Here is a 13,737-nt window from a genome sequence, read left to right as displayed (position 1 = left end):
ACCTGCAATGTAAAGAGGGAGAAGTCTTAATTTTATCACAACAACCAACATGAGCCTGTAATTGCATATAGTGATTATGTTTGTGTTCACACATTGACATACCTGAAGACTTCGCAAACTTCATGAATGTCTCCTCCATGGTCTTGTCCACTTCTGCATGGGCCCCTGGGATCAGAGATCTTGCGACTGATATGGCTCCGTGCTTGATGTAATCAAGAGCACCAGGATGAGAGAGGTCAATGTTTGTTAGAAAGGCCTCAAACCAGGTCAGGTACCTGTAGGAAATGAAGAATAAATAAAGTTTATACTTCAGATGAGCTCCCACTTACTTATTTTTATATTGTGTATGGGGATATATTGGGATTGATTGCATAGATTACCTGGAGTAGTTGTGGCTATCGTATGCAAAGAAGAGATCTGCCATAGCACCACTGCAGTGGTGGAAGAGCTCAAAGTTGTTGGTTTTCACTGCAAAATCCATCATGAAGACCAGCCTTGCATGATCCATCATGGAGAGCCAGAACATGCCTGTTTTGCCCAGATGGCCCTTGCGTACCTTGTCTTGGTATTGCTTGTACTGATTAATCAGGTTGATGAGTGAGGGATTCTTCAGAGTGGAGTCAAGGTTCTCGCAAGTGCAGCAGTGGATGAGGTTGATGAGGGTCTCATGTGGGATGTCTGGTTTCTCCTCCTCCAGGAAAACATTGATGAGTAACCGTTCGAGTGCCTCTGTGACCGCCCTCAGACTGAAGAGAGCCTTGGCGTATGATTTGCCGCTCAGAATGTTTTTCAGGCAACCACTGGTTGCGAGGCCAGCTTCCATGAGGATCTCAGCATAGCCAGCTCCAAGACACTTGCGCCCAGTGAGCAACCAAGAGTCATATGACTCTTGGTTGTCAGCAGGAGGGGTAAAGTTGGCATTTTTGGGGAATTTGGGGCCAGCTCTTTTGAGTGCCAGCCCTGGGAGCGTTTCGGGAGGCGTGATGTTAAGGCTTCTCATCTTGGATGACCTGTCATAGAGAGAAAGGGTCCTCTTCTTGGTGCTCACATGGCTCTCCTTCACCTCTTGAATCATGATTCCCCCGGCGCTGTTTACAACATTTGAGCCATGAACATTGGTTGTGATTCTGTTCAGGTTGTCCCACTCGCTGTGAAAAACAGTGTTTCCCTCGCCGGTGATGATTTGAGGGGTCAGCTGGGTGGAAATGTCATCAAAAGCCTTGGCCATTGCTGTCTCAAGTTCCATACTGAAGTCATATGTTTCTGAGTGTCCTAGTCGTGAAAGGATGGTTGTGAGCTACAAAGACAGAAAAATGCTTTAGTAAATATCAAAATCAAATACCTGTAACAAAAAGAGTTCAGCATTGACAATATAGGACCTCGTAAGCAGTAAATTAACTTAGAACTCACCTGTTTGCTTCTATAGAGGTGTCGAAGTGGGGCACATAGGAGGATGTGCTTTGGGAGTTTCCACTTGCTGTTAGTTGCTGCTCGACACACATCTTGTGTAATCGAATACACCAGCCTCTGTGTCTTCTCGCACTTTTTGCCATCAAGTGTCCCAGTCACCACTGAGCTCAGAAATTGTACAAGATGCTCTGGAAGAAGCACGTCCATCTTCACAGCATCTAGCTCCTGTGCTGTCGGGGGCCATGGTAGCTCCTTCGACTCTTTGAATGCCTTTATAATGTGAGAATGGAGGGTGAGTGCTGCTTCTTGAAGTTGGTCAGCTGTTCCAAGTTTGTACGCACATCCAACTGCTTCATCTACAGTAATGCTAGAGTTGTATATGAGGTTTGACTCAATACACCCACGGTGTTGCACCTTGGAGAGTGAGAGTTCATGAGATATGTCTTTGTCTCCTTGTAACCGTCTTGCCAATTTCTCACTGCGGTATTCAGGATTAGGAAAACCTTGAATTTCCAATGTCTTTATGTACAAGTTGCACATGGATCTTAGCTGGACAACCTCTTTGCCTTCAATCACATTCCCAAGAATGTAATCCTTTACCACACAATACGACTTGTTATGTGCTGCTATCTTCTGAGCCTGCAGGCTGTCAATGTTGTCTGCTGCCTTTTCTGCCCTCTCCCTTCCACGCTCATGGGTTTGGTACTCTGTGTTGAAGTTGTTTCTGCATGATAGATGATACTTAGCTTCCATTGCAAAAAGGTCCTTGCCCTGCACCTTGCGATAAAGAGCCTCTTTCTTTAATTCCTGTGCCCTAGGTTCAATAACTTTCCAGGCTGGTTCCTTGTGTTTCCAACTCTGAAACTTTGTAAGCTCTTCAGTCTTGCCCTTGAACTTGGATTTTGCTTTGTCACAGAAAATGCACTGATTGGGAAACAAAAAGGAACACCTTCTTGGAGCTCCTTCAGATTGAACTGATAGAGATTTGACATGGCGCAGAGAGTCCTTTTTCATTGATGATGATTCACCAGATTTACAAACCTTTGACACTTGTAAACGATCTATTTTTCCTGTAAAGCTTTTATAGCAGTTTTGGTGATAGCCAATTGTATCCAAAGGCAGGTCCTCTAATGTTAATGGAATCTGTTCACAAATATCCATCATGCGGTATGTTGAACTGGCTGCTTCACAGAGTCTCATATCTCATATCGTTCCCTAACATGTAAAATACATGTTAGGGAACGTATCCTCTTTGGAGGCACTTCAGCTGTGTTACAATGTTTGGTTTTCCCCATGGTAAGTATGTATGAAGTATTGAGCCTGAAAATAAAAACAAAACTTTAGCTAGCTACCAACTAAGCTACCAACACTGCTAGTAAAGGATACATATTTTATTTCCGAAAGCCTGTTATAGTAAAACTGTTGAAAAATTACTTTAAGTTATGACTACAAAGGTATATAATTATAGTTTCAAATACTTACTGAAATTGTTCCAAAAGAGAGAGCAGTGGGAGATGGTGATCTTCAGGTACCAACTGCCAACTGCAAAGCCCCAACATTCCAAAACTGGCAGTTGATGCTCAGTCAACTTTTTGGACCTTTTTGGAATTCCTTCTTTCTGTTTTTTTGTTGTTGTTTTTTTTAAAGTCAATTTGCTTTGTTTTGTTTACTTCAAAAGTAAAGCTATTTTCAATTTCTTCAGGTTCAGGATAGGTGCAGTAAAATGTTAAAATAAACCCCATTTCAGGATGCTATTAGTATAATAAAAACATTGTCAAATGAGCTTTTTTAGTTGTTTTTGACCATAGATGGTCAATATATTGTAAAATATAACAACTAACAAATTCCCTGGGTCAGAATTGTATAGAAAAATGTGTCCATTTGTCTCTGTAAGTTGTTTGCATCAAAAGGTATGCCACTTTGTATCATATTTAGATTTTTCAGGTTTGGTGCAAAGGGTTAAAAATAAAGCATTTTGGACATAATTTCAGCTTGATACCCAATTTAATCTTAAAATAGACACTTGAATGATAAAGAAATAACAGGTTGTGAAAACAAAATCACCCTATGCGCTTGAGAAAACGAAAACATAGTTGATCTTTTACACATCTTTGGCCATTTTTTGCTATTTTTGTCCGGAAATAGGGTCAATATGTTGTCAAATGTCAAAAATAACCATTCCATTAAATTCCTGGGGTCAGAATTGTATGGGGAAATGTGTTCATTTGTCTCTATATGTTATTTACTTCAAATGTTATGCCACTTTCTACATCACTTTTTGGTTTTTCGGGTTCCGGTCGGATGCAGCAAAGGGTTAAAAATGAAGCCATTGGGACATTATTTCAGCTTGGTACCTGGCAGATTCTGAAAATAAACACTTAAAGGATTAAAAAAAATCAGGTGGCATAAAAAAAGCCGGGGGGTGCGCGTGGACCCCTGTTTCCATCTAGACTATAAATCTTCCAAAACAGGTGAACTACGATGGTTCTTGTTGGATATTACTGTATCTGAAATTGTTTTTCTGAACATGTGTCTAGAATATTTATGTTTATTCTCATATCTCTGCAGTGGCCTATACAAATTAAGTAAAAATATCAACTGAAAATATCTTGACAAAGATTTAACTTGGGTGCACACTGCAGTTTTTAATAGTCCTTTGTGACTGTTGGTTGTCAGACTGTACATACATGACCCCTGCAAGGAGTAGGCGGATCGATCCTGAAGGATTCTCCTGTAAAAATATTGATACAAAGATGTTTGTTTCAGTGATTTTATTTATTTAGCATGAAATGTAATGTTTAAAATAAGTTTTGAGGCTAATAATACGCCACACACGTTGCTCCTCTTCCCCTGCTTAATTTTGAGGTTGTCCTGCCATCATGAAAGGTTCTTTCCCCTATTGTCAGAATCCCTGTAAGTGCTACTGGTTTTGAGTAATATAAGCTTGAACACAATGAAATAGAAAGTTTTTATTTACGCCTGAATTTTGTTTTGCATACAGATGCCTTAAAACCCTGTAAGACCCGATAAAAAATGGCCTCTGGAGTTCCATAAAGACCGCTAAAAAATGCTGGACTTAAAGTCCCAAACCTGACTTGAAGTAGCTTAACAAGTCAAGCGGGGCTAAAGCGGTTCCATAAAGGCCCATTTCAGCTCACGCAATCCTACTAATTCAAGTCAGATTTAAGTAGTCAAGCTAATTGCGCATGCACCCTATTCTCAAGCAGCCCGAGAGGTAGTCAAGTCAGTTTTATTTATAGAGCACATTTAAAAACAGCCAATGCTAACCAAAGAGCTGTACAAAATCATCTAATAGGGCAAAACAACAATAAATAAGAACAACAAACAACACAATTACAGTAAGCACGAGTGACCCTAAACTGACTCGAAAGCCAAAGAATAAAAATTGGTTTTAAAACGAGACTTAAATGTCTCGGTGGTGGGGGGATGACCTGGTAAAAATTGGCAGTTTATTCCATAGAGTAGGGGCTACAGCTGAAAAGGCACGATCACCTTTTGTTTTCATCCGAGTCTGTGGAATGGCTAAAAGGAACTGAGTTTGATGATCTAAGGCAGGGGTGGGGAACGTCCGGCCCGCCATGGCACTGCAGGAACCATATTATTAGGTGCATTATTCGTTGGCAGGAGCACTATTTTAATATGTGGAAGAGGACCGTGGAGGCGCGCAGCGTTGCGTACCAATGTACCAAATTTCTGGTGACAGGTGTCGGAACGGATAGTGTATGTCACTCTCACACTTGCATAATGCAGTCTGGCATTCAGAGGGCACTGTGAAAAGCAGGGGCAGCCCAACAGTAGGAATTTTCTCAGTATAGTCGAACTGCTGTCATTCTACAAACCCGTTCTGAAATAGCTTTTAGAACGGCCTGCAGGATCTGTTAATTATTTCAGTCCTCAAATCCAAAATGAGCTGTGTGACATTAAGGGAGAGATACAGGTAGCCCCATAGCCAAAGTTGACCAGCTGAGTCAAGTTTGGCGCTACGTGAGGGATAAGGGATGCAAATAATGTCGCTATAGAGATTGCAGATATCAGCAGCTCAGCTTCAACATAAAATCCTGGACAGCAGGGATGGGCTGGATTGTTCAAAATGTCATGGGCAGGGATATGATGGAGCTGATAACATGAGCGGGGTCTACTCAGGTGTGCATGCCAGAATAGCAGAGAAAGAGCAGCTTGCTATGTATGTGCATTGCGCAGCGTACAATCTTAACCTGGCTCTCAACAACTCCGTCAAGAATGTGCCAGATATTTAACAATTTTACAAAACTGTTGAACTGTTCTTTGGGAATAGCATTAAGAGATGGTCAAGGGGGATACTGGATGTTTCATCCGGGAAACTGCAACTCTGAAACAAATGTGTCCCACTTGCTGGTCATCAAGGTATGAGTCCCTTGCCGCCCTGAGATACAGATATATGGACATAATGAAAGCCCTCACAAAGATTGTCCTTTTAAGTGACAAGAAGGACGAGGTCGAAGATGCAGCAGCACTGAAAAAGAAAATGGAACAATATAGTTGTATTTTTTGTTACTGTGAACGTCGTCTCCAAAATTCTACAGGTCAAAAACGCAAACCTGCACAAAGCAGTAAGCCTACTCAGGGACATGATAGAGGTCCTTACCGGATTCCAACAACATTTGGAGAAAGCCAAAGTCACTGCGAAGACCCTTGCAGACAAATGGGGAGCTCAGAACGAATTTGAAGACACTCGGAAAAGGAAGACGAGGCGTCATTTTGATAAGCTATGCAAGGACCAGCAACTGTCTGATGGAGTCGTTTTAGAGTCAACTTCTTTAATGCAAACCTTGACATTGTGCTTCCCTTGTCACTGGAAATAAATACTTTTTGTGGCACAGTCTACTGGTCAACATGAGCTACTAAACCTAACACCGTTACAAATATCAGACGTGGAGCGATAAGGGCATATACTGTAAACAAATTTATTTATAGACGAATAAGCTTACACTCGAAAACTGCACATTGGTGCGCGTCACCCACGCGGACACACCACAATTCTTTTATATAACAAAACAACACCAAAATGTTGTCTTAATGGACTCCAATATATATGTAAGAACAGCGAAACGTAAGTTAAATTGATCACAAAGTGAATAGCAAACTCCACAAGCAAGCAAGTGGCAGCAATGCAGAAACAGTGTGCACACATTCACAAGCAGGAGAGTTAGATTTAGGCATAGTGTGGATTTTTGGCACACCGGTACTGTTTGGTCTCATTTGCTAGCTGGCCGGTCTCAAAGCTCTCAGAAAGAGGCCGCTAACTGGATGTTGGTGCTGTATTATCAGTGGAAGATCTTGGCTTTTGAAAAAACATTGGGAACTTTTGCTACAAATTGTAATTTTTTTTCTTTGTTAGGACTTTTCTGTGCCCCGCTCTGCCATTTTTTATTCAATTTCAAGCGATCCAATCATTCAGCACACACTCACTTTTTAGACCTTTAAATTTGAGCGGAAAAAACTACTAATTAGCGTGAAGCCGGTCTCACACCAAAACTAAAATCAGCTCAACCTGTGGCATATGAGGGGCAGTGCGGAAACTACTTGTTTTGCTATTTTATATACGGGAAAATGCCACTAGGGGATTCTTTATATGATTTTTATGGCATAAATGGGAAACATTATTATTATTATTGTCATGATTTCTTTTCTTTTTTTAAAGGTAGCACATCCTCATGACACAATTCTCAAACACCTTTCCCCTCATCACTTCCCCTTTGCAGGATACAGAGCGGACATGCCAATTTCACAGTATTCTGCTAGATGAGTTACAGTCTGAGCATGCACAGAAGAAAGGCGAGCTCCAACGAGCACACCGCATAGAGACCAAGGCCAAGCTCTCCCTCTTGAAGGAGGAGCTGAAAACACTGGGGTGGAGTGGTCCTGAGCAAAGACAGCGCCTAGCACTGGTGAGTGTATGAACCTCTTATATGTATGAGAATCTTTTATTTGAACAGTATCTCATAGTTCTGTCAGCTGTTTTATCCAAATTTCTTACTAAAGATTTGACAGAGTGTACTGTTGGCTAGGAGTAGACACCTGTTGAAGGATTGGGCCCTGGTCCTCTACTCTGTGGTTAATGAGCTCCAGACTGAAACACAACTTATTACTTCCTCTTAATACACCCAATGTTCATTCACAGACAACAATGTCATCATCCCACCCAACACCTGTAAATAATGAAATCTCTCTTTTCAGTTTGTTGCAGAGGAGGAGGTCAGACAAAAACAGATGAAGCAGAGTTTAGAGGCGGTCCAAGAGAGTCAGTTTCTGGATCTCCGGCAGCAGTGTGAAGCCAACATGGCAGAACTCCAACAACTACAGGTACAAGATGAATAATGCAACCGAACAAAAACCATAAATGCAATTAAGTTTAGAAAAGCATGTTACATTGCGGTACATTGTGTTAACGTAAATTATTGGCAGATTTAATGTGAAACAGGTAGTATTCATGGAGATGTGATCAGACTTATTTACGGCATTTGAGTTTGTGAGAAATAATATCTATTCCTTGTCGCTGTTCTGGGTGTGTTATGCTATTGTGCATACATGCTTGTCTAAATGGGTGCATGTGTGTGTGTAGAAAGATAAATTGCAGTTGCTGGTGGACATGGAAAAGAAGAAGATCCGTGGTCTAGATGATGAACACAAACTGGAACACAATGAGTGGAAAGACAAGCTGTCTTTCAGGAAAGAGGTATGAGAGTAATGGAGGTTATAAAGGGAATAAAAGGTCACGCAAATTAATAATAAGTTATCTAGGAGGAAATTAGTAACAAAGTATCTAAATTAAGATTCTGTCAGTGTTTAATTGTTGTGCTAATACTACCCATAACTAACACCCATTCATTATCTATTGATTAACAATACAACCCAGATTCCCTACCACACAATCTGATTATGACGTTGCTTTATAATGAATTTTATTTAGTATTACATCACCTTTCTGGCAAGTAGAGCAGGGGCCTGTTCCATAAAGGCCGCTCAAATAAGTTGGACTTAAAGTCCCAAACCAGACTTGAATTATCTTAACAAGTCAAGCGGGGCTAAAGCGGTTCCATAAAGGTCAATTTCAGCTCACGCAGTCCTACTAATTCAAGTCAGATTTAAGTAGTCAAGCTAATTACGCGTGCACCCTATTCTTAAGCAGCCAGAGAGGTAAAACATGGATCATACAATCCACCACGGCAAAAGCAATGCACACGGCCACGTGACTTCTTCCAGAAAGTCACGGCTGAGCGGTTAGGGAATCGGGCTGGTAATCTGAAGGTTGCCAGTTCGATTCCCGGCCGTGCAAATGACGTTGTGTCCTTGGGTAAGGCACTTCACCCTACTTGCCTCGAGGGAATGTCCCTGTACTTACTGTAAGTCGCTCTGGATAAAAGCGTCTGCTAAATGACTAAATGTAAATGTAAGAACGTTCCCTTTAAGCCTTGTACTATGACAGCTCCCTCATCCACCGCTTCATCAAAATGAAACAACACGCCATGATTGACGTGAACGATAGGCTACGTAGGTCGAGGTCCTTTTTTAGACCTTTAGTTACTTCGTTGATTAAAAAACAGACACCCTCTAAACACATGTAAATTTACTTTTTTGACATTGTTTTAAATTAATAGCCTACTATTAATCAATACATTACCCAGTAGCCTAACTTTTTAACATGGTTGTGTTGGGAAAATGGAGGATATAGATGTAGCCTATGGATTTAGGTTTGTTTTGCAATTGTATACTACTGTTAACAACTATACAGCTATGCTAATTATACTCAGATAATTTAGATTGAGATAGGCCTATGCCTGATGCCTAAACATTTGAAATCACAAACTAGGCAAGCCATAGGCTACGTTTAACGTGGCGTGTATCAAATCATTGTTCATCATCGTTTAATGCATTAGGCTAAATGTTGTAGCCTATGTAGGCTATTTAAGTTGATTTTCTATCAATGTTGAACATATTGAACTGATGAGAATAAGAAAATGAGAATATCCGTGGTAAATCATCGTTTTCCCGTTGGGTCAGTGGAAGGTATGGTTAAGCACCAAGTCACGCTAAGCCTGACAGTTAGCCTGCCCCGGACCAGACTAGTTTCACAGCCTAAGTTGCCATAGTAACCGAGTTCGAACTACGTTGAGCTAGCTTTATGGAACCGAATGAACTAGAAATTAGTCCGACTAACTGACATAAGTCTGGCTTATTCGGTAAACTCGCTTTATGGAACAGGCCTCAGTTGTATAGTTACAAAGAGAGGTGTTTGTTCAAGCAAGAATTGGGTACTTTGGTGATGCTAGCCATATGATTTGTTGTTCTCAACTTGAGGATTTAAGTACGGAAGCATATTGCATTCACCATAGATTTTTTTTTGACACCTTATCTCGTAATATTGAGAAAAGATCTCGTAATATTGAGAAAATATCTCGTAATTACGAGATGAATGCATTTTCACAACAACAGAAAACAGCTCTCTTGTGTGAAGCTTTCAGGCTAGCTGATGCCATGGAAGCAAATAGGCCTACGTCTCACCTGTTTAGTTTAATCCGTTATTATTTTGTTTTGAGACATTGGGAGATGCCAATGTCTTTAAGCACTATAGACCAGATTGTTATCAGTTTGTCGACTTTGCGCAGGCACTTCAGGACTTTGCAGTTGTTCCGGCGGAAAGCCCATTCTGATCTGTTGGACATTGTAGTGTTTCTGCAGAATCGGTTGAACAGATGTGGCATGCTTCACGGTTATAAGATGATGCATCTGAAATGTGTCCAAGCTGGCTACATGGTGACTCACGAGACAACCAGGCAATGTCTGAAAATGCTGGATCCCCACGGAGTGCAACTACGGCACCTTCGGCGGTGTTTGTATCAAAATCCAGCTCTTCACCTCTTAAAGGGAACAAATAGCGACGTGTGAATTGTTTACTGCATTGTTTCAAAATACTGATTAGTGTCATGGAAGATTCAACAGGGGTTTCCATAGTAACAAGGGACTCTTATCTACATAAATATGCTTATTTGTCTGTTACATTAAGGCAACGTGTGAATTGTTTAATGCGTCGTTTAGTATTGTGGATTAAGATAATACAGAGGTGTCTGCTCTTTTCTAGGATAAGTTACAGAGGGGATACACATTATATCAGGCCGTTTTTTGACCTGATATAATGTGTACCCCCTCCCCTAACATGCAAAGGGTCTGTCCTGCCATCATGTGTGCTATTTTCTGTGTTCTTTTGGTCACAATAAACAACCTGAGATAATATGGAGATGTCAGCTCTTTTCTAGGATAAGTTACAGAGGGGATACACTGATTGATCAACAATAGTTGATCACTGAGCCGTGGCCTACAGACAACTAATTATGAGATATTTTCTCGTAATTACGAGATCTTTTCTCTATTACGAGATAAGGTGTCTATTTTCTTTTCTATGGTGAATGCAATACGCTTCCGTATTTGAGTTATTACTACTGAAATAAAAAAAGCAATCTTTGTGTGCAGGTTTTAGAGGAGGACCTGACTCATCAAAGAAGGGAGAAGGACAGAACAAGGAGAGGTGACCATGAACAAGAGTCAAAATCTACAAATCGGAGAACATTTTTTTTTGCCAACCTCAACCTCTCTTAACCTTTTGAACAATCATAACCTATGGTGTGGCAGGCACATAAATTGGAGCATTACAGGAACAAATATTAATAATATTAAGTATTCATTTAGCAGAGGCATTCATCCAAAGCGACATACAAAGGACAATTTTAACTGCCGTGTCTTGATCTGCAGCCAAATGCTAAAACAAATACCTATACCCCCGCCGATCTAATTTACATTTTATAATTTACAGTGACATATTTATCTACATTTATTGTTGGTTATTCTACTTGCAATCATTACATTTAATTGTAGTATTTTACACTTACATTAACTTTTGCTTTTCCCTATTAAGGAACTGATGGTGAAGTTAACATTGTATGTTTTACTACAGAATTACTACAGCTATTGACAACAATGAATTTACTATAGGAATATTTTTAGATTTAAGTAAGGCGTTCGACACGGTAAACCATTCTATTCTTCTCAAAAAACTAAACACATATGTGATCAATGACGCGGCACTTAAGTGGTTTAATAGCTATCTATCTGACAGGAAACAGTACGTTATCCTCAACGAGAATTCATCTTCATGCAAACCTATAACTTGTGGAGTGCCCCAGGGATCAATTCTGGGACCTCTATTATTTTTAATATATGTTAATGATCTTGCCGAAGCATCCAAAACTTTATTTTGTATCCTATCCTATTTGCTGATGACACAAATCTTTTCCTTTCACATGGAGATTTTGATTATTTAATACATCTAACCAACCAAGAATTAGATAAGGTCATTACTTGGTTCGAAGCCAACAAGTTATCAGTTAATATTAAAAAGACATTCTATCTTATCTTTTGCAGTAAAAACAAGACATATAATAGGAAAAATGCTAATATATTCTTAAAGAACCTTCCACTTTCCCAGGAATGCCAGGCTAAATTCCTAGGAATATTAATCGCCGATCGATTAACATGGAAGTCTCACATTGCTATGACAGTAAATAAAAGTTCGAAAACTATTGGGATTATAGGGAAAATTAAACATCTTTTATCTAAGAAAACCTTTACAACCATATACAACAGTTTAATCTACCCATACCTTACATATTGTAATATTGTTTGTGGAAATGCCTACAAAACTTCTTTACACCCTCGATTAATTCTACAGAAAAGATTTCTACGCATTGCCACTAGTTCCAGTTTATACACCCACTCTACATCATTATTTGAGAAACTTAGAATTTTGAACATTGATGATATTAACAGATTTCAACTTGCTTTTTTACAGCCCAATATATAAACCATAATCTCCCTGTTACCTTTGCCCAAATGTCTGTCAAATTCAAGTGTGTCACAATATGGAACGATCTTCCCCCCTCTCTCAAGAATTTTACTTCCTCTTTTCTGACCTTCAAAAATTATCTTAAAACATACCTGTTTAAAAAATCCAACCCCGTTGTAGTTGTCACTCAATCATTTATATACCATACCATTAATTATTGATTGCCCTTTCCACATAATTTTCATTTACTATGTATTACTTTATTATTTATTGTTGACTCAAAGCTTTAGTCATCTGTGTATCCGTATTGCATTTTTATTTCTATGTAATACTTTACTTTTTTATTATTGTAATCCAAACCATTCGATATACTTAATTACTTGATTATCCCCATTGTATTAATTCATTTTCTATGTATTAGTTTGCTTTAGCACTTGTTTATTATTATACATTTTGTTTAGTTTAGAGGAGGAGGGCCTCGTATAAGCGTTTTACGCTTCTTCCCTCCTCCTGCACCTGTTTTACCCATTGTTTTTGTATTATGTTTTTATATAATATTTTGTGCAAATAAATAAAACAAACAAACTAGTACCTTGTGATAAAGCCACAAATAAAGCTATAATGCATTTTTGGAACCACTGTCTTGTTTTTAACTGTACTATCAGTACTAACAGTAACTTGATCAAAAAGTTGCATAATGTTTTACAACCTAGCTAATCTCAGTTGGCTACAGATAGTTGTGTGTGTTTGCCTTTGGCAAGGCACAACTTATATTCTCTGTCATATATATTTCTTATTTCCCAACGCTAACTTCTCCCTCAATATTTGCACTACATAGACAATTTCTGTGTCAAAATATTCATCTTGGTCCCGATTGCGTTGCTTGTATCTCCGCGAAGGTTAAGTTTTATGTTTAGGCATAATTTAAGTTTTTGTGGCCAAAAGTTAAGCTACTGGTAGCTAACTAGCGAGCCACAGTCACCAATGTCACAAAATGTCACCAATGTCACAATGTCCTCCATAACTGAACATCAGTTCAGTTATGTAGGACTAAAAGTGCCACAATGAATTAAATAAATACACCATTAAATAATTACTTAAATGTGTCATTAATTAATTAAAATAGGAATTAAATACATAAATGTTCTTAAATGTGTCATGAATTCATTAAAATACCAATACATTTTAAGTAAAATACATATATAATTATTTCACTATTTAAGTATTTCATGGTCCATTTACAAACGCTAAACAGCGCCCCCAGTCGATTGCATTTACATTTCACAACATGTTGCATTTACATTTCACAACGTGTCGTGTTGCAGTGCTTTATTAATTGTGTTATCTGTCAAACTCGCCCATCAAAGTCAGTGGGTGGGGCTAGCGCGAATCTAGTCTGATCCATTGCCTGGATAGAGACGATGGAGAAA

At 39.2% G+C, this 13,737-nt stretch overlaps 1 protein-coding gene across 1 annotated transcript in view; it reads left to right on the top strand.

The window, feature by feature from the left end:
• Positions 1 to 12,909, top strand: part of si:dkey-81j8.6 (serine/threonine-protein kinase 10) — a 73,352-nt gene extending 60,443 nt beyond the window's left edge. Inside the window, exons 14-17 of the mRNA XM_062483519.1 lie at positions 7,173 to 7,358; positions 7,648 to 7,773; positions 8,033 to 8,146; positions 10,939 to 12,909. Coding sequence (XP_062339503.1) covers positions 7,173 to 7,358; positions 7,648 to 7,773; positions 8,033 to 8,146; positions 10,939 to 11,064 — 552 coding nt within the window. The 3' untranslated portion in view covers positions 11,065 to 12,909. The remainder of the gene's footprint in view (positions 1 to 7,172; positions 7,359 to 7,647; positions 7,774 to 8,032; positions 8,147 to 10,938) is intronic.
• The last annotated feature ends 828 nt before the right edge of the window (positions 12,910 to 13,737 follow it).

Source organism: Osmerus eperlanus, chromosome 1, assembly GCF_963692335.1.
Source record: "Osmerus eperlanus chromosome 1, fOsmEpe2.1, whole genome shotgun sequence".
In the NCBI taxonomy this organism is placed as follows: Eukaryota; Metazoa; Chordata; class Actinopteri; order Osmeriformes; family Osmeridae; genus Osmerus; species Osmerus eperlanus.
This window is presented reverse-complemented; position numbering and strand designations above follow the sequence as displayed.